Source organism: Mobula hypostoma, chromosome 10 (assembly GCF_963921235.1).
Source record: "Mobula hypostoma chromosome 10, sMobHyp1.1, whole genome shotgun sequence".
In the NCBI taxonomy this organism is placed as follows: Eukaryota; Metazoa; Chordata; class Chondrichthyes; order Myliobatiformes; family Myliobatidae; genus Mobula; species Mobula hypostoma.
In genome coordinates, this window is record NC_086106.1 from 80,778,011 (window position 1) to 80,799,990 (window position 21,980).

At 39.6% G+C, this 21,980-nt stretch overlaps 1 protein-coding gene across 6 annotated transcripts in view; it reads left to right on the plus strand.

Annotated features, from left to right (window-relative positions):
• LOC134352985 (microtubule-associated protein futsch-like) overlaps positions 1–21,980 on the plus strand; it is a 111,625-nt gene that overhangs the window by 70,765 nt on the left and 18,880 nt on the right. For 5 of the 6 annotated variants that reach the window (XR_010019526.1, XM_063060715.1, XM_063060712.1 and 2 more), the window contains one exon: positions 11,382–16,867. Coding sequence is in view for 5 of the 6 variants with exons in the window: in XM_063060715.1 (XP_062916785.1) it covers positions 11,382–16,867 (5,486 nt within the window). In the remaining variant the exon portion in view is untranslated. The remainder of the gene's footprint in view (positions 1–11,381; positions 16,868–21,980) is intronic. The other variant, XM_063060716.1, reaches the window with a different exon arrangement.

Below are 21,980 nucleotides of genomic sequence, written 5' to 3' on the forward strand. Positions count from 1 at the left end.
CATCATTCTCTCTAATCCAGGCAGACTACTATTAAATCACCTCTGCACCCTCTCTAAAGCATTTACATCTTTCTGATAATAAGGAAACCAAATCAGAATTGGATACATTACTCCAAGTAATGGAACTATAAAACTAATCCAAGTTTTATAGATGAGAAAATCTGTAGATGCTGGAAATCTAGGCAACACACACAAAATGCTGGAGGAACTCAGCAGGCCAGGCAGCATCAATGGAAAAGAGTAAACAGTTAACAATTTGGGCTGGGACTCACCCAGAAACTTCGACTGTTCACTCTTTTTCATGGATGATGCCTGACCTGCTAAGTTTCTCCTTCATTTTGTATGTTTTGTCCAGAATTTTATAAAGCTACAAGATTACCTCGCAGCTCTTGAACCCAATCCCCAAATAATGAAGGCCAACACACCCTTTCAACTTGCACAGCAACGTGGAGAGATCTGTGGACAAGGGCCCTAAGCTGTCACTGTTCCTCCACACTGCTAAGAATCCTGCCATTAATCCTGTAGTCTGCCTCTAAGTTCCACCTTCCAAAGTGTATCACTTTAAACTTTTCTGGATTTAATGCTGTCTGCCACTTCTCAGCTCAGCTTTGCATTCTATCAATTTCTGTTGTAAGCTATGACAACCTTCTACTCTATCCACACCACCAACCTTTGTGTCATCTGCAAACTTACTAACCCTCCACTTCCTCATCCAAGTCACTTACAAAAATCACAAAGTGCAGGGGTCCCTGAACTGATAGTGTGAAACACCACTGGTCACTGACTTCCAGGCAGAATATGCTCCATCTGCCTTCCAAGGGCAAGCCAATTCTGAATCCATGTAGCCATGTTTCTCTGGATCCCATGCCTCCTGAGTTTCTGAATGGGCCTATCATGGGGAACCTGGTCAAACACCTTACTAAACTGTACATATACCATAACCACTGTGTTCTACCTTCATCAATTTGTTTTGTCACTTTCTTGAAGAATTCAGTCAGCCTTATGAGGCATGACATGCCCCTCACAAAGCCTGATTATCCCTAATCAAACTATGCTTCTCTTAATGCTTGTAAAACCTGTTTCTAGGAATCCTGTCCAGTAGTTTGCCCCCACTGATGTAAGACCCACTGGTCTATAATTCTCAGGATTATCCTTATTGTCTTTCTTGAGCAACGATATAATACTTGCCACTGGCCAATCCTCACTACTCCTGTGGCTAGTGAGGATGTAAAGATCATTGCCAAAGGCGTAGCAGTCCCTTTCCTCTCTTCCTTTAGTAACCTGCGGTATATCTCATTTGGCCCCGTGTCTTGTTTTTCAAAAGTTCCAGCTCCCTCTTTCTTAATGCTGACATGCTCCAGCATCGGTGTTCCCGACCTTTTTTATGCCATTGACCAATGCTAGTAAGTAAAGTCCATGGACCCCAATTGGGATCCCCCGCTGTCGCATATCAGCTGCTTTATGCCATCCCGACAAAAGTCATGGTCCACCTCACTGATGAATTTTGAGGCAAAGTATTCTTAAGGACCATCATTACCTCCTCAGACTCCAGGCACATGTTTCCTCTTTTACCCCGACTGGTCCTTTTCTCATTCTAGTCATCTTCCTATTCTTCATGTACGTGTAGAATACATTGGGATTTTCCTTAATCCTGCTCACCAAGGCCTTCTCACACTCCCTTCTAGCTTTTCTTAGTCCCTTCTTAAGCTTCTTTATGGCTAGCTTAAAACTCTCCAGAGCTTTGTCTGATCCTTGCTTCCTAAAACTTAAGTCTGCTTCTTTCTTCCTCTTGACTTCCGCATCTCTTGTCAACCTTGGTTCCTTCAACCTATCATTCTTCCCTGGCCTCAATGGAACAGACTTATCTAGAACACCATGCAGGTGCCCTCGGCCCTTAGGCTCTTTGATGAGTCAACCTATGGCCGGGGAAGTGATGACACTACCCCCCCCACCCCCGTTAGACTGTTTGAGGTAACTTATTTTTTATTCTTCCTTATTTCCATAAGACCATAAGACAAAGGAGCAGAAATCGGCCATTCGGCCCATCGAGTCTTCTCCACCATTTTATCATGAGCTGATCCATTTTCCCATTTAGTCCCACTCCCCCGCCTTCTCACCATAACCCTGGCTACTCAGATACCTATCAATCTCTGCCTTGAATACACCCAATGACTTGGCCTCCACTGCTGCCCATGGCAACAAATTCCATAGATTTACTACCCTCTGGCTAAAAAAATTTCTTCGCATCTCTGTTCTGAAGGAGCGCCCTTCAATCCTTAAGTCATGCCCTCTCGTACCAGACGCCCCCACCTTGGGAAACAATTTTGCCACATCCACTCTGTCCGTGCCTTTCAACATTTGACATTCGACATTTCTCTTCTAATATTTATATACTTGTATATCTGTGCACTTGTAATGTTACTGTGACACTGTAATTTCCTTTAGGATCAATAAGGTACTATCTATTTGTCTATCTAAACAACATCCATATTTCCACTGTGTGTTTCCCTGAGTACATCTGTTCCCAATTTACACTCCCAAGTTCCTGCCCAATAGCATCATAATTCATCCTCTCCCAATTAAATGTTTTTGTATACCATCTACTTTTTTGCCTGTCCAAGGCTGTGGTAAAGCTTAGAGAGTTCATGTCTCTGAAATGAACACCCACCAAGACATCTATTACCTGACCAGGTTCATTGCCTTGTACTAGATCCTAAATAGCTCTTCCTCCAGTCAACTTCCCCACATGTGTCAGGAATCTTTTCTGTACACACCTAACAAATTCCACGCCATCTAAACCTTTGTACTCAATATTAAGTTGAAGTCGTCCATGACAACAACCGTGTTATTTTTGTACCTTTCCAAAAGGTGATATAACTGGCTGAATCTACAACCCTCTTGCAATTCCTGTGCAATGGAGTCTTCATTCTGGGCTGAGATGCCACCAGTCAGAATACTGTTCATTGTACTATATAGATTGCAGGAGTCTTTGGTGTCATAACAAATATTTTCTAACTTCTAACATAGTAGAACTGCAAGTTTGCCTTTTTTTGTGATTGCATCAATGTACTGGGCTGTGGACAGATCCTCTGAGATGTTGACACTCAGGAACTTAAAGCTGCTCACCTTTTTCATTGCTGATGCTCTCAACTGGTGTTTGTGTATCCTGACTTCATCTTCCTGAAATCCACAAATGAATTCTGTGGGGTTGTGTGTGAGGTTGTTGTTGTGACACCACTCAACCTGATGCCCTGTCTCATCCCTGTATATTCCCTTGTCACCATCTGAGATTTATCAACAACAATAATGTCATCTGCAAATTTATGATGGTGTTTGAGCAGTGCTTAGCCATGTAGTCATCAGTATAGAGAGCAGAGGTGGGCTAAGCTGTATCCTTGAGGTGTGCCTGTGTTGCTTCTCAATAAGAGGAGATGTTGTCACTGATCTATATTGATTGTTGTCTGATGAGAAAGAAGTTGAGGAGGGAGGTACAAAGGCCCAAGTTTAGAAGTTTGGTGATTAATACAGAGGGGATAATGATATTGAACACCAAGCTGTAATCATTAAACCCAGTGTATGTTTTGCTGTTGTATACTGTAGGTGCTCCAAAACAGAGTGGAGAGCCAGTGAGATTGTGTCTGCTGTGGACATGTAGTGGCAGTAGGCAAATTACAGTCAATCCAGGTCCTTGCTCAGGCAGAAGTTAATTCTAGTCATAAGCAACCTCTTGAAGCACATCATTATGACAGGTGTGAGTGCTACCAGTCAATAGTCAGTGAGCAGCTCAGCCTGCTTTTCTTGGTCACCAGAATGACTGCTTCCCTTTTGAAGCAGGTAGGAACCTCATACAGCAGCAATGAGAGGTTGAAGATGTCTGTGAACTGGCGAGAATGTTCAATACAAGAGAAAATCTGCAGATCCTGAAAATCAAATTAACACTCACAAAATGCTGGAGGGTCTCAGCAGGCCAGGCAGTATCTGTGGAAAAGAGTAAACAGTCAACGTTTGAAATTGAGAACCTTCATCAGGACTAGAAAAAAAGAGAGGAGAAGTCAGAGTAAGAAGGTGGGGGAGGGAAGGAAGAAGTACAAGGTAGTATGTGATCGGTGAAATCGGGAGAAGTGGAGTGTTGAAGTAAAGTGCTGGAAAGCTGATTGGTGAAAGAGTAAAGAACTGGAGAAGGGGGAATCTGATGAGAGGACAGAAGGCCATGGAAGAAAGTGAAGGGGGTGGAGCACTAGCGGGAGGTGATGGGCAGGTAAGGAGATAGGGTGAGGGAGGGAAATGGTAATGGGGAATGTTGAAGGGGTGGGGGGAAATTACCAGGCTTGAGAAATCAATGTTCATGCCATCAGGTTGGAGGCCACCCAGATGAAATATAAGGTGTTGCTCCTCCAACCTGAGTGTGGCTTCATCCTGGCAGTAGAGGAGGCCATGGACTGACATGTCGGAATAGGAATGGGAAGTTGAATTGAAATGGGGAGGCACCAGATATTGTCCTTATCTAAGACAAAGATCACAGGGCCACTGGCTGCTGTGTATCGAGCTCATTGAGAAGTGAAGCATCACTGCCATTTATGCTGCTAGGATTTGACTTATTGCATAAATATATGTAAACCATCCCATTGTCAGAAGGGACACATCAGAAGAGACTGTGGGAAAGTCTTCGACAGATGACTTTGACTGGTGAATTAGTTGATTTTCATCCTGAACTGTATTCACTTCTTTTTATGATGTGATTATTTCAGCTCTGGAGAATTCTGTTTTTTTATTTAAAAATCCATTTTATTTTACATTTTCTCCTTCCAGGTTTTTATTATTAAAGCCAAAACTCATTACCTCATCTATCTGAAATCATTCTTTATTAAGATTTTTTTTTAAAATATTAAACTAAAACCCCTAATTCACACTTTCTTTTGCAATCTATGACTTTATTATGATAACCTGCTCATTATTACTTGATTCCTCCCATCCACTTTTCAACTTGTTGATGTTCAGCATCATATGCCTACACCTTTACAGCGCATTTCATTCTAAAGATGTATTCCTAACTCAGATCATTTCAGTCTGACTTTTTCTAATTATTTAGAAATGCTCATGACAAAGGTAACATTTTTTATCCTAGGATATGATTGCTAACTGTAGCGGCTACTCGAACAAACTAACACTGCTGTTAGCGACTAAGCACGGGGGTGGGGGGTGGTGGGGGTGTAATCCTGTAGGGCGTGCTTTCCATTTGAATCCGATAATGTTGTTTCAAAGTCAAAGAAATATATTTGATCCTTTAAGCAATTAGCAAAACAATCTTGAAACAATACAACTAATTCACTAAAACTAGTGATTTAACAAAATAAACAGTCTTAGCATAATAGATATACTTAAGCTTTCTTCAATATAACTAAAAGTAATTCAGTGATTTTAAGTTACTAAGCATAATTAAGTGGTCAACATATAAGATATCATACCTGGCTGTCTCTAACTCTAATTGACTAAATTCAAAGTATAAGTTATACTTTTCGCTTTTACCATGCCCCCACCCATGTCACTAATTACCACAATAAATGCACAACTTAAAATACAATACAGATAGAAAACAGATACGTGGCTCATACATCCCAGCCCCTTAATTATTAATTCCCTTAATTATTATACTATAATACAGTCGGCCCTCCTTATCCGCGGGTTCCGCATGCGTGAATTCAACCAACCGCGAAGCGAGAAAACCCGGAAGTGCTCTTCCAGCACTTGTTGTTTGAACATGTACAGACTTTTTTCTTGTCATTATTCCCCAAACAATGCAGTATTGCAACTATTTTACATAGCATTTACATTGTATTAGGTATTATAAGTAATCTAGAGATGACTTAAAATATATGGGAGGATGTGCGTAGGTTGTCATGGATCGGGATCGAAAAAAACTGGAAGTTCTCTTACTAAGTAAATCGGAACAGGTACATCCGGTATTATTTAGCGTCAGTTAGTCAAATGTTTGTCTTAGTATATAGTATATATTTCACCTTCCTATGCATATAAAGCACTTAAGAAATGTATGTTTCGGCGCCGGGCTCGGGAACAGAAGTTCCCGAGTTCGATCCAGTGACAGATCTCTCCCAAGCGCGCTCTCCATCCGTGCCGGGTTGATGTGAAGGATCAAAAACCCAAAACCCCAAAACTCAATAATTAAACCACTGCGTTGCTTAGTAATAATTGTAGCTTTCATTGGGGCAGGGCCTTTCTCACTTTATCCTTTAAAATTGTTTCAATCGTTGACTGACTGTAGCCTAACGCTTTTCCAATGACCGATGGTGTTTCACCTCTTTCCGATGCTTTATTATTTCCACTTTATTTTAAATCGTGATTGTGATTATTTTCGTGAACAGAAACACTGCGGATTCAGAGCTCCGCCGCTGGGTGCTAATGTCCACGCACTGAGGCAGGTTAAATAAGGTCTGGGGTTCCGCAGGGTCCTAAGATCCACTGTATTTAGACAAGTTGAACAAGGGGTCCCAGAACCAATCCCTCGCGGATAAGGAGGGCCGACTGTAATTACAACTACATACTTCCAAAAAAAGGAGACCTGAAATCGTAATAATCACACAAATGTCCTTTTTCTTCTTTTTTCTTTCTTCTTCTTCCAGACAAGTCATGCATATTCATCTAGGCCAGAGGTTACCAGCAGCTAGCCCAGTACAGAGTGAACCTTTACACCACACCACTTTACACCACCTTTACAAGAGCTTCTAGAGCAGTAGCTCCTTAAATCTCTGTCTCCTGTAGCAAACAGATCTTGGTTATAGGCCAATCCAGACAGCTGGTCTTTGTCTTGATGCCTACCTGTCACACAAATCTTCTTCTGTCTGAAAGAACTTGAATGATTCTTCCCATGATCCATGAATTTTGAGATGCTATGTCATCAACCATAAGCACAATATCTTCTAGGAGGAAATTGTGACTTATACTTGACCATTTCTGATCTTACATTGTTGTATCTGCAGTAAATACTCCTTCACTCAGCATTTCCAAAACAAGTTTGACATGAATTGGACTTGCTTCCACCTATGACGAGCATAAACATCTTTGTTTTGAAACTCTCTGCGTGGTAAGGATGGTGAGTTCTTCAAAAGCAACATATGGTTGGGTGTTTACACTTCCAAATCATTGGGATCAGATGATGCTTTAGCAATCCTGTACCTCCTTACACGAAGACTCCACCTCAAAAGGTCCAAAGTGGACCACTCCTACATATGTGAACAGAGGTTCATTTGGAGAGATCCTGTCCAGAGGTAGATCCACCATCCATTGATGTCCTGGAACTGTGTGTAACCATCAATGAACAGTTCTTATAGCTGTACAAGCATCAGGAATCCGGTACTTTGGGCACAAGCTTGATAACATGTGGTTATGGCCACCATGTTCCACTTCTTGATGTACATGCCTCATATTGAGATCTGAGATATGAAGATCCTTTCCCAGTATAATAGGATGACTCCTTTGGCATGGCCACCCTACTCAGCGGTCCACCAGCTCTCAAGACACCATCTTCCAACTACTGGATTAAGCTTGAAAATATGACTGTTCCTTTTCACACTTTCTCCCTCTGCAAACCCGAGAATTCATCTGGAAATCTCTGTCTCTGAAAAAAAAACATTTTCTAATTCAGCCTTTCTAAGCTCCACGACTGAGAGATAATCTCAATGGATATGACTTTTCTCAATCTCTGTCTCCAAAGAATACCCTTGTTGTTCTTCTTCCAATTCAGACAGAGCAAGGGTGATGTTCACTTGCTTCCTCTTCCAACTAAGAAACAAGAGTAGGTTCCTAAATGTAAGAATCCAAGCCATTGTCTTTCTCAAACAGGAAGTAATGGATTATATGTGCTACTGCATCCATCTCCTCTTCAATCTGCATGCCATTCATTGTAATATTCCCCTTTACTTCCAGATCATCTAGCAAAGTTCTCCAGAACAATCGGAATTCACAGGCCATTTGCTTTCAGGCTTAAGAAAATACTGAGGCCCTGGCACCCAAGTCTTATTCTTCAGAAAAGGCTTAACTCTCGACCTTCTAGAGGCCACATCTGCTGGGTTACTTGAAGTATTCACATACCTCCATTGAGATACCTGTGAGACCTCAAGAATTTCTGAATTCTCTGAAACTCTGTTAGTGACGAAGGTGCAGAACCTGGAAGTTTCATTCTTGGTATACTTTAGCACAGAAGTACTATCAGTCCTGAAGCTGCATGTGCAACTCTTTTTGCCACAATGTGAGCATATGGTTTGCCATCTTAGCAGCAATGAGCTCCATATAAGGGATGGCCTTCAATGGAACTACCCTAGATTTTACCCTGATAAAAGTACTGTGCATCTGCGAACATATGTTGTGCAACAATAGGTAGGTTACTGCTCTGTAGCCAACTTTGCTCATGTCTGTAAAGTGCTATAACTGCGCAACAGTAACTTCTCCAAAATCCAAGTGTTTCAAATATCTAACAACCTTGAAGTCTTCCAATTGGCAAAGTTCTTTCAGTCAGCTTGTCCACTCTTGAGCAACTGATGTTGGTATAGCATCATCTCAGCCAAGTTCTTACTTACATAGATCTTGTAGGATCTTCTTAGCCGATAACATCGCTGGATTCACGATTCTGAAAGTGTCATAGATGGAACAAATGGCGTAGAGGATCCCCCTTCGAGTGAGCATTCTATCTTAAACTTGAAAATATCCGACTGAATACACCAGTGCACACCCAGTACTCCCTCCACCGAAGGAATATCTTGATCCAAATCCTTCATGTCTTTCGCTTTTTGCTCTTCTGGTATTACAGATAGCACGCTATGTCTGTTGCTTATCCACTTCGTGAGTAAAACCTTACTGGTTTTTCACCTGGAACCTACCAGCCTTCTCCTTCCCACCCTCCCCCCACCTTCTTTATAGGGCCTCTGTCCCTTCCCTCTTCAGTCCTGACGAAGGGTTCCGACCCGAAATGTCAATTCATCATTTCCACGGATGCTGCCCGACCTGCTGAGTTCCTCCAGCGTATTGTGAGTGTCAGTCAATTAAGATGTGGGCAATCAAAATATTTCAGCATTTCAGTGCTGAAACGACGAACTTTGAGGCAAACACCACACTATAGAGCTTACGGTAAGGTCAGCGATGACTATTCCAACCTGTGTTCCAACACCAAACACACAGCATGAATCAAGAAAAAGTCATTACTTGCTATAAGCTGTTCGTAGCTTATCATGTTGCTTTCTAACTTTGCCCACAGATTTGATGCAGTCCTTTGCCGAAGACAGGTGTTTGTTTGCTATAACTGTTGATCATTTTTCGTTGACAAAATGTAGTGGCTTCTCAAACAACCCAACACTGTTGTTACAGAGTAATTATGGGGGAGTTAACCCTAGATGACACACCTTCCATTTGAATCCAATAATAAGGTTTCAAAATCAAAGAAATATATTTGATCCTTTATTAGGCAACTAGCAAAACAATCTTAAAGTGATAAAACTAATTAACTAAAACTAGCAATTTAACAAAATAAACCGCCTTAGTGTAATAAACGTGAAGCTTTCTACAATGTAATTAAATGTAATTAAGCAATTTTAAGCATTATTAACCAGCATAATGAAGTGATCAACAAAAAAGATATCATACCTGGCTGTCTCTAACTCTAACTGACTAAAGACATGAATATATTACCACAGCTCTTCACTTTTACCATGGCCCCACTCACATAACTAACTACCATAATAAACATAATGAACTCGCAACACCAAATACAATGTAGATAGAAAACAGATATATGGCTGCTACACTGTTCTCAGGGAATCTATTCATCTGGAATAGCAGAAGTCTGATATAATTCACTTACTGCACATTAATGAGCAGCTGACTTATTTCACAAGTCCTGGTTATGCGACCACTCACGTCATGCAAACAGTCTCTGGAGAGTATTGTAATGGCTGGGATCAGCCATCTTGTAAAGACACTGCCCAGAAAAAGGCAATGGCAAACCACTTCTGTAGCAACATTTGCCAAAACCAATCATAGAACCATAGAATACTACAGCACAGAAACAGGCCTTTTGGCCCTTCTTGGCTGTGCCGAACCATTTTGCTGCCTAGTCCCAGTGATCTGCACCCGGACCATATCCCTCCATACCCCTCTCATCTATGTACCTGTCCAAGTTTCTCTTAAATGTTAAAAGTGAACCTGCATTTACCACTTCATCTGGCAGCTCATACCACACCTCACCACTCTCTGTGTGAAGAAGCCCCCCCCCAATGTTCCCTTTAAACTTTTCCCCCTTCACCCTTAACCCATGTCCTCTGATTTTTTCTCCCCTAGCCTCAGTGGAAAAAGCCTGCTTGCATTCACTCACTCTATCTATACCCATCATAATTTTATAACCTTCTATCAAATCTCCCCTCATTCTTCTCTGCTCCAGGGAATAAAGTCCTAACCTATTCAACCTTTCTCTGTAACTCAGTTTCTCAAGTCCTGGCAACATGCTTGTAAACCTTCTCTGCCCTCTCTCAACTTTATTAATATCTTTCCTGAAATTTGGTGACCAAAACTGCACACAATGCTCCAGATTCGGCCTCACCAATGCCTTATACAACCTCACCATAACCTTACAACTCTTGTACTCAATACTATGATTAATAAAGGACAATGTACCAAAAGCTCTCTTTATGACCCTATCTACCTGTGAAGCCACTTTTAGGGAATTTTGTATCTGTATTCCCAGATCCCTCTGTTCCACTGCACTCCTCAGTACCCTACCATTTACCTTGTATGTTCTACCTCGGTTTGTCCTTCCAAGGTGCAATATCTCATACTTGTCTGTATTAAACTCTATCTGCCATGGTCATGGAAAGACCATGATCACCTACGTCATACAACATGGCATATAACGAGTGAGCACATTAACATAATTATCTGATCTAAAGTAGAATTGTTTATTGGCCACAGCAGAAAAACATATGAACACATGGTTTGTATTAACATGAAAATTAAATATATCATTTTGCCCGTGATTGAGCCCTGGAGTACACTACTTTTAGAATACTATATTGAGATTTGGTTCTTTCATATGATAATTAATATGCAACTCTGTACATTGCTCAGAGGAGAAAAGCAATAACTGTTTAAAATGTGATGGTGACAATCTATCCTATATTGTTTGCAATAATTTCACAATATAGAAGTAACTACATATCAGATGACACTTCTAAAATTGGATTCCATTGAAGAAATTAAGAGCTCTAAAAAAGATTTCCTTATTAACTTGGACTGACTTTTCTCAAGCAATTGATTGTATTTTTCTTTTCAACTTACTGCTTAAGATTAAACATTTATTCATTTTTCCTCAACTAATAAAGGTGGCAAATTTGATCTGGATGGTTCCAGTTTGGCTTTGCGTTCTCCCAGTAAAATTGACCCTGAACAGTTTATTGCTGGTGACTCAGCTGGAAGTATGGCAACAGTTAAGAAAAGGTCTATGTCTATCAACTTGTCGCAAACTGATCTGATGTCATCTAGAATTTTACCCCCGATACTGGCCTCTGATCAATCAGACCCTGTTCAAAAACAAGGGAAATCTACGAATGCTGCAGAAGCAATAGCAGGTGCAATTTCATCAAATGAGTTACATATTGAATTGATATGGATAAAGTCACCTTCAACTGTAACAAAGTTAGACAAGTTGGTATCAAACCTAGGTGTCAATCTTGCCTCTGGTGACATTGTCACTAATGTTGTGGATGCTATTTTAGACAATATTGTTTCTTCATCAGACAAAAGAACAGGAAGGAAATCTGTGAGATCAGCATCTAAAAATGCATCGGTAAAGCAATCTGGTAAAGCTTCGGAATCTGCTGCAGTTCAGCCCCAGAACGCACCAGTGCTTTCACAGAACTCAATGTTGTTAGTAACTGAAGTTGCTGAGGAACTAGTTAGCAACTTATTGCAAAAGTGCCTTCTGTTTCAAGATCAACCGACAACTGATTCTCAGGTTGGAATTGCTCAACTTTCAAGCCCTCGTAATACCAAGCCAAGTGAAGCTATGTTATTTGGCTCCTCTATATCTAAATCACAGTATGAGAAGGTCTTCAGCATAATAATGAAATCAGTTACTGATATTTTAGCAGGTAAGCTAAATCTACCAAGTGAAAATGTGATATCTTCAACTAAGGTTATTTCCAAGCATGAAATGTCAAAAACTGCAATGGACGCTTTTGATTTTAAACCTGATAATGGATTTATAATGGAGAAGCCAGCACCCACTACTTCAGTAGCTGTAAAAGGAAAATCTCGGTATTTAGAAGAAACCAGCTTAAATTCAAGTGTCATGAATTATTCAGGAAACAGTTCTATGGAACAAGAAACTATTATTAAAAAGTTGCCAAAGAAGCGCAGATTATCTTTAAGTAAGATTTCAATTAGTCCCACTAAATCATCCTCATTAGAAAGTCAAAAATTTGGGAAGAGGCCAGAACACTTACCAGAAGCAATTCCAAGATCTAAAAAGCCTGCTACAACAAAAAAGAATATTGCTAAGAAAAAACCTTCAGTTAATGAAAGTGTGGGTAGACTACCACTTTTCCACAAAGTAAAAGAAATAAAAATAATAAAGGATGAGAAATCAGAAAAAATTGCCATTAAAGGTAAACCAGTTCAGAAGCCTACCCACCTTGATAATAAGCATGTTCTGGAAACACTTGATAAACCTGCTGTGCATCCATCTGACTCAAAAAGTGATAAACCAATTCAAGAATCATTTGAGCTTCTTGATGAAAAACTTGTAAAATTACTTACAGCTCAACTTAAATGTGAGATTTCAGAAATGGTTAAATCCCAAAAAAAAGCAGATGTTGAAACTCCAGAGACATCAGAAACTGGTAACAAGTCTCACATCATTCGTGATTCTTGCCTTGAACTACTTCCAGAAGATACTTCAGTAAATGTGGTAGATCATGTCAAAAAATTAATTGGCCTTTCACTGCATTCGCTAGAACAAAGGTCGGAGACTGAGAAACAGCAAATATGTGCTAATAAATCAACAGATTTGACAAATACTGCTGGTGAATTTACTGAATGTTTTGTAAAACTGTTCAATGAAATGAGAAGCTCAGTGTCTCAGTCATGTAAGTTAAGCCTTACCTCTCCAGATTTTTTAAATGCTGTATATAATGAAATAAAAAAATCATTGGCGTCCCATACAGAACAAAAATCTGGGTCAGGTCAAGTAGCAAAACACACCAAAGTACCAAGTGAAAGAAAAAGACACGTTAATAAACTTGGTGAACAGGTCACAAACCAGCTTCATGAAATATTGCAAACAAAAACTGAGATGCTAGCCTCGAGTTCTAGAGGTGTAACTGATCTAAAGACAACAGAGACAGCAAAACTTATGAAGGAAGAACTCATAAAGTTTGCTTTACAGCACCTATTAAATGATGAAAAGTTTTCACAGGAAATTAGAAGCATTGTTGATGAAGAAAGAAAAGTAATTTCACCTCCAGCGAGGAATCTTATGGCCATTTACACCCCAGACATTTTGAAAGATATTGTTTCAAAAATTATTGATGTTTTACTTGAGAAGGTAGATTCCACATTAAGCTTTGTTCCTCTTAAAAATGAAGTAAGTGATGTTTCTCAAGAACTTGTTAATGCCATTGTTGAAGAGGTAGAAAGGAAATACACTTGTACAGATTCATTGGAAGTTGGTTCGAGCATAGATGAAACTTTGGATGAACCAGCCACAAAGAAGACAAATCAAATCATATTTTTTGCCAGTATGCTTACTTCACTTAAATTTGTAAGCAATGTCACTGAACAAGTCAAGAAAATCCTTTCTTTGAAACCACTAATGCAAAATCAGATTGTTCTTAAAAAGCCTTTGAGATGTACGGAAAAATGCATAGAAATTGCACCTGAGCCCATTTCTTCATATTCTGATTTAATTTCAGTTGACCTTGTCAGATTTGTTTTAGAACAAATTCAAACAATCATTACTTGTTCTGTATCCTCAAATGAAATGCAATCACAAATAGCGAGCTGTGGAATGTCAATTGTTGATACCAGTTCAAAGGACACTGCTGCTCCAAAAATCTGTGGTGTGCAGTCAACTGGCAGCTCAAAAATAAATAAAAGGAGAATATCATTCAGCCTACCACGAGAATCAGTTTGTGAAAAAATATATTCGGATAGCATTTCACCAGCCTTTGATAGCGTAGCTGAAGAAGCACCAGAAGATGTGTGTTGCTATAAGCCAGGCATTTCTGGCTTAACGAAAATGTCTGAAGTATTGGTTGAAAATATAGTTGATACAGTATTCCCTTCAGAGTCATCAAATGAAGAAACAGGAGTATGTCCATTTGTTAGAACATCTGGTGCATTCGACGAAGGTATGGCAAGTAAATTGGTACAATTCATTAGAGATGAAAAAAAGAAATGTCAAGTTTCAGATGCTGTGTTACCTGAATCTCCTGAATCAGATCTCAGAGTGGAAAAACTTGCTTCTCAAACAATTGAAGAAATTGGATCACATTTCTTCCTTCCACATGTTGATTCAGATGAAAGACAAATCTGTGGGGAAGAAGAGACAATTTATAAGGGTCATAAACAAGATATAAAACCTACCTGTTCAGAACCTCATCTGGCTGAAAATATTGATGTAGTATTACAACCCAATGTCTTGAAATCTATCACTGATTATGTAAAGCAGAGTGTCTATCAAAGCCAGTTAGATCTGTTATGCGGGTTGAGAGAAGTAGATACATTTAAAAAGGATACCACGAGGCAAGAACTGCAGGATTTCTTCCTTGAGCAAGTAACTAAAGAGAACATACAGAAAATTGTAGAATGCAAAAAACACACCCTATTTATTGACAAGCAGCAATCAGAATGGATACCTTTGGAAGAGAAGAAAAGTGAGGAAAATGTGTATACAGCTGATGATCTTGACTATGATTCAGTATGTCCATTAACACAAAAAGAGACTGTTGTATCATGGATCCCAACACCACCAGTTTGTGATGAAAAATATAATGAAAGTTTTGTTTCAGTTGATGAACTATATAAAATATTATGTAGGGAAGGAAAGGAAAGAGAGAAAAATTTGCCACAAGTTACAGATTCAATTTTACAAGCTCCAGTGATTGAATCTACTGCAAGAACAAAATCGTCTCAATTAAATCTGCTCTCAGATCCAATTATTTCAAATACCTTCCAAGAATTAGAAAGCAGTTTTAAATCACCATGTGTTTGCCCATTCAAACCTATGGATACTAATATCTATAAGTTTCCTGACGAGCAGAGAACCTCATCAGAACACTCAGACAAAGAGAGAATATGTGCACTATCTGACTTTGTGACATTACCGACAGAAGAAATAGATACATATGCTTCCACCTGCACATGCCCACTGCATTTTAAAGATAGAAAGCTTTCTGTTTCTTCAACTTCAACTGGAAGCAGTGAAGCAGAAAGCCTTGTTCAAGCTGCTCTGTGTAATATTTGGGATGCTATGCCTTATGAAAAAGAACTTGCTTCAGAGTCACACGAACATGATAAACCACACTCAAGTGAAAGTTCTATTGCACTGGATGATTTGACTGAAGAACTATTAACAGATGCATTGATTTCCATTTTCTCATCTACGACAAACTCAGTTTTGCAGGAATCATTGGACAAATCAAGTCTATCATCTTCCCAATTAAATTTATTTTCAGAAAATATTGTTTCAGATATTATGCAAGGATTAAAGCAAAGCCCTGAGTCTTCTGTGTCCTCTCTATGTTTACCTTCATCCAATGAATCATCTGGAAAAGACAGTAGTCCAAGGGCAACTCTTCATAAAGATAATTTAAGGAAACTAGCGCCAAGCAAGCCACAATTTTCTGGAAATGTTAGCTGTCATGGTAAAACTGCACAAAAATTTACAGAAGAAGAGCTTTCTTCATCTTCCACTTCAGCAGATTCAACTGTAAGTAGAGATGCAGATCGTTTAGTTGAAACGGTTCTGTGTAATATTTCAAGAAAGGATAATGAGGACCTATGTAGCTCTAAACTAATTCAACAGGAAAAGGCAATACAACAGAAAAGAGCAACTCAGCTTGAAGTTTCTAGTGCAAGTTCCCTTTCATTAAATGAATTTACTGGAGGGTTCTCAAAAGAGGATTTTGCTGCTATTTATTCTTATGTTACAGATATGCTTTCAAGTAAATCGCTCACTCAGCCATCTCTAACAGGAAGTCAGTCTCAGACAAGTTCTCTTGCAGAAAATGTTGTAGCAGATATTATGCAAGATTTACCTGAAGCACCTACTTCCTTCCCAACTAGACCTTCTTTTGATAATGCCAGTTCAAGGAAGTTAAGCATGAGTATTGCAGCAGAACACCCAAGTCCCACAAATGAAAGCTCAATCCTTAAAATCACTGAAGGAATACGGCTGTCTGACTCCTCTTCTGCAGAAGGGACATCACAATCAACGTCAACTGAAGCAGAGGATATGGTTCATATTGCTTTGAATGATTTGTCAATTACAAACCTTTTGGAGATTGAGGATGCAATACCTGTGAGAATTGTACCACGTAAAGGATTAACAGAATTCAACGTAAACCCAGAGATAATCTCAGAACATTTGTCAGTAATTTCAATCAAGACTGAGCCACTTGAGGTACTTCAGCAGATGACTTTGCTTCAAACTGGTCAAAGTTTAGATGAAATTCGTAAAACTTCAATAGACAGTATGTCACAGCTAACATCACCCATGTCAAGGCGTATCAGTTTTGAGAAATCAGGAGGATCAACGAGAAGGGGCTCTTTGAATGAACAAGGTAGATTGGATGTGAAACGAAATGAGGTATGTTAAACATAAAGAAGCCCATGATCGTATTTGTTAAAGGGGAAAGCATCTTTAGTTTCACCTTCCTTTGTTATCCATCAGTTGCTCAGTTTTTCCGCTGCTAATCCCAAACTGACAGTTGAATGTGGAAGGCCAATTCTGAAAGCCTTTTTTGATAGTTTTCTTTTTCCACCTATGGTTAAAATACTTAGAACTTTCCCTAATGTCCTGGCCCTAACCCAGACCATAACAGGGGAATTAAAGTGAGTTTTCATTCATTGAATGTACACGTAACATAGAACGTAGAACAGTATAGCACAGGGACAGGCCATACATCCTACAATGTTGTGCTGAACCACGTAAAAAGCAAATCAAAAACACCCAAACGCTAATCCCTCCTACCTACACATGACAATATCCCACCGTCTTCCTTACATCCATGTGCCTATCTAAATATCCCTTAGCAGTCTCTAATGTATTTGCCTCTACCACCATAGCAGGCAGTGCATTCCAGACATCTATCACACTCTGAGTAAAAAATTTACCCTCACATCCCCTTTGAACTTACCCCTTCTCATCTTCAATGCATGGCCTCTGGTATTAGACATTTCAACCCTGGGTAACAGATACTTCCTGTCTACTCCTATCAATGCCTTTCATAATCTTATAAACGTCTGCCAGATCTCCCCTTAGCCTTTGTTATTCCAGGGAAAACAACACAAGATTTTCCAGCCTCTCATTGATGACACATGTCCTCTAAACCAGGCAGCATCCTGGTGAACCTCTTCTGCACCCTCTGCAAACCCTCAACATACTTCCTATAGTGGGGCAACCAGAATTGTATGCAATACTCCAGATGTTTTATAAAACTCCTAACCAGAGTTTTATAAAATTGCAACATAACCTCTCGACTTTTGAACTCAATGTCTTGGCTAATAAAAGGAATCATTCCAAAAGCCTTCTTAACTACCTTATCAATCTGTGTAGCCACTTTCAAGGAACCATGAACTTGAATCTCAAGGTCTTTGTGCTCAGCAACACTGTTAAGGATCTTGCCGTTAACAGTATACTGTCTCCTTACATTTGCCTTACCATGGTGCAACAACCTCACATTCATCTGGGTTAAACTCCATCTGCAATTTCAGTGCCTGTATCTGCAACTGATCTATATCACACTGTATTCTTTGCCAGCCTTCTACTCTACCCACAACGCCATTAACAGTTACGACTAACACATATTCCTGTGATCTTTGTAACTTCAAAACATTAAACTTATTCAAAGGAAGACACAGGAGTGTGGGAATGCAGGTCTAACTTCATGTTTCCCTTAAGCGAGGTGCTCACGTATCACATGGTAGCATAGATTACATGTGCCATTCATGTATTTATATGTGTAATTCATAACAAATTATTTAAATGAACAAGAATGCTTAATCAGCCACTATATATACAAGATTACTCAAATATTAAATACCAACAATTACCAATTCCCATATGCCTTTGAGAAGATTGCAATGAACTATGCTATTGGATCAATGATAACCATGTGAAGAAACTCCCACAGTCCTGAAAATGAGTTGCAGCAATGGTGAATTGCTACATATTTTCAAATGTGATTTGAAGGGGAATTCTCAGGGGTGATGATCTCCTAAATCTTTTTGTGTGTGGTAGACAGATTTCATTTTTATTAATGTCATTTAGAGATACAATATAGTTACAGGCCATTCTGGGCCAATAAGCCCAATTATACCCCTGTGACAAATTAACCAAATTGTACATCTTTGGAATGTGGGACAAAACAGGAGCATCCAGAGGAAACTCAAGCGGTCACCCCTTACAGACAGCAGTGAAACTGAACCCGGATCGCTGGTTCTGTACTAGCATTACGCTAACCTCTACACTATCGTGCTGCTCTTTTAGTCACCCTGTTATAGAAAAGACAGGTTCTAGAAGCTGGAAAGGGTGCAGAGAAGACCCATGAGGATGCTGCCAAAATTCAAGGGCCCAAGCCATAAGGAGAGGATGGCAGGCTAGTGCTCACTCCCTAGAGTTGAGGAGACTGAGGGGCAATATCATTGAGGTATACAAAACAATGAGAGGCATGGACAGGGTGAATATACTCCATAGCTTTACAGAATGCTGCAAAGAAGCTTAAGATAGATGGTACAGTACCTGTCGAACATAGTATGTTCTGCTGCCGCACTGAACCAACAGTGACAGAAATAAACATTTAGGCTGGTGCTGATCAAACAAGTGGTTTGTCCTGGATGTTGAACTTCTTGAGTGTTCCTGAGTTGGCACTTATCCAAGCAAATGGAGTGTATTCCATGATACTCCTGACATGCTTGCACCAAGATGATAATGTGATATGGAACCAAATGGTCTGGGTAGAACCAAAACTAGGCATAATTTAAGCAAATTATTGCTGAGCAACCATTTTGATCCCATTGCTAATTACAGTTATTAATCTGCACTCAAACATTAACAAGTGTTGAAAAGTTGAGGGTGTAGAAGGGAACGATGTTGTAGGAGGTAGTTTGATTTATCCTGCCTTTTGTAGTCAGGCATATCTTGGATTTTTCCATCTTATTGTGTTAATGCTATTCTAGAACTATCAAATGGGAACACATCTAGTACCAGAACACAAATCTCAGAATTACAATTAGAGCATTGTGATGCCCATTTTTTTCTGTATTCACCATATTCAATTTATTTGTAATTTCATGTGAGGTTAATCAAACTGGCTAAAGTCTGTTCTCTGTAGTGGTGCATTTTTCAGAAGAAGGCTGAAATATTATGCAATTACTTTTTTAGTTAACAATGGATTCTGTTCTGACCTCAAATGCTGAACCTCCAAAGGAATGTTCAAAGGACCTTCTGTGAGTTCTTAGTTGTCCACCATTTGTGAAAGAATATAACGGAAATCCAGAACTTTGCTCTGAAACTTTAGGGGTCCTTCTGCTTTTTCCATAGCATGAAACTCTGAAACATAACAAAAAGAGCAAATGTAGGTTATTTGGCCCTCCAAGCTTGATCAAAATAATCATGATGTATTATCTGCCTCTGTATCATATTTCTATTCTCTTCCCATTCTGTCTTTTGTGTCTAGGAGTTATCTTCCACCTTAAAATATTTTATGGCTTCTACAGTCCTCTTTGGCAAGACTTGCCTCATGAAAAAGTTTCTCTTCATTTCTGTTCTAAACGTCTTGCCCCTGTGCCCCCGAGAATGTGATCCTTCGTCCCAGACAACCCAACAGGGCAAGCATCCACGTGCAATCTGTCTAAATCCATCAGATTAGACAGATAGTTTCAATTAGATCATCTCACAATCTTCAATGCCTTTACAAATATAAACTGAATTGGTTTAATTTGTCCTCATATGGCACTCCTATCTTTCCAGGAAGCAGTCTGTTATTTCTAGTATTGAAGATTCTTATTATCCTGTGTTGCAGGGTCACCAGGCACCTCATTTTTTTAGTGTACATTTCCTCGGACTTCTCCCACTAAGTGGTTCTATAGTCCTGATTAGACATCTTGGTAGTTAAAGAGTGAGAGATTTGCTGGGCCATAGTTAACATATAATCATCTAGTTCCGCTGCTGCAATTGGCCCTGATTGCCAAATGGATGTCTGCTTTTGAGCTGCTTGATTCATTGTGAATCTTTCTCATTTATTGTAATGTTTTCATTCTGAAGGAACTTTACCTTCACAACAACTGTGCAGTGGCTACTCCATCTGGTACTGTCATGAATAGATGCATCTGCTAGAGTTTGTTTATGAGGATGATTAGAAGTGAGATCAGGAAATTTGATTGTATAATACCTTGCAAGTGATGAATATACTGTGCGAGTGGATTGTTTATAACCTGTAATAAGCAGTTGTAAAATATGGTATTTATCTTTAAAAGTTAGAATAAATATTAACACAAGTTAGAAAAGGTTAGAACAAGAACAGTGGGAAAATAGTGAAGAAAATAATTGTAAATTTTCCCCGCACAGTGAAGGTAGACTTATAGGAAACTGATATCACACAATGTGACTTAAGGCACAGTTGGATGGCTCAAAGGAGAAGTACTAGGAGGGGTCCAGGGTCAGTGAAAAGTGAGTCAAACAGAGTGATTGTAGAACTGGAGGAGGTAACAGAGATGGGGCCGGTGGTCTTTGTTATGAGTAAGTTATGGATTTGGAAAACCAGCACAATGTCTGATTTAGTATCAGAAACTGCTGATCTCTTGGAAATATCATGCACAACAGACTCAAGAGGTGATAGAGAATGGTGCAAAAAACCCAAAAACATCCTGTGAGTGGCAAATCTGAGGGTGAAAACGTTTTGTTAATGAGAGGTTGGAGGAGAATGGTCAGACTGGTTCAAGCTGACAGGAAGTGGACAGTAACTCAAATAATCATGTTTTACAACAGTGCTGTACGGAAGAGCATTTCTGAAATGCACGGCATGTTGAACCCTGAAGTGGATGGGCTACAGCAGTAGAAGACCATGAACGTACATTCAGTGGCCACTTAATTATGTACGTAATCAAGTGGCCACTGAGTGTATGGTCTCAATCTTCACAGTTACTTTAACTATTGCAGTCAGATAAATATGGAAGCCCCATGGCTACATCGAGGAATCTATTGATGTGGCCAACCACTTTTACTCTGGACACTCTGTTTTAGCCTGTGTGTCTTTCTTGTAATCACAGCAAGTAAGGATTTAGACAAGACATGCGTATTACAAAGGGAAAATTCAGTGGCATTATACATTTAGTACTAGAAGCTATAATCACTGTATAATTTTCTCAGATGTCTTTGTGCTCTGTTTCTAATTATCCTTCTTTGGCTGCTTGTCACTTTCTCTTCTGTCTGTCATTCCATCTTTGTGTCCCATTCTGGCGTAATTTCCCTTTCCTTCTAAGTTTGGAGGTCATGGGTGATTTGGGACATAGAAAGAGTAGACCAGCATCTGATGGTGGCATTTAGATTTATGGAGTCATAGAGCACGCTACTACAGAAACAAGCCTGTTTGGCCCATCTAGTCAATGCCATAAGACCATAAGATATAGGAGCAGAAGTAGACCATTCGGCTCATCGAGTCTGCTCTGCCATTCAGTCATGGGCTGATCCAATTCTTCCA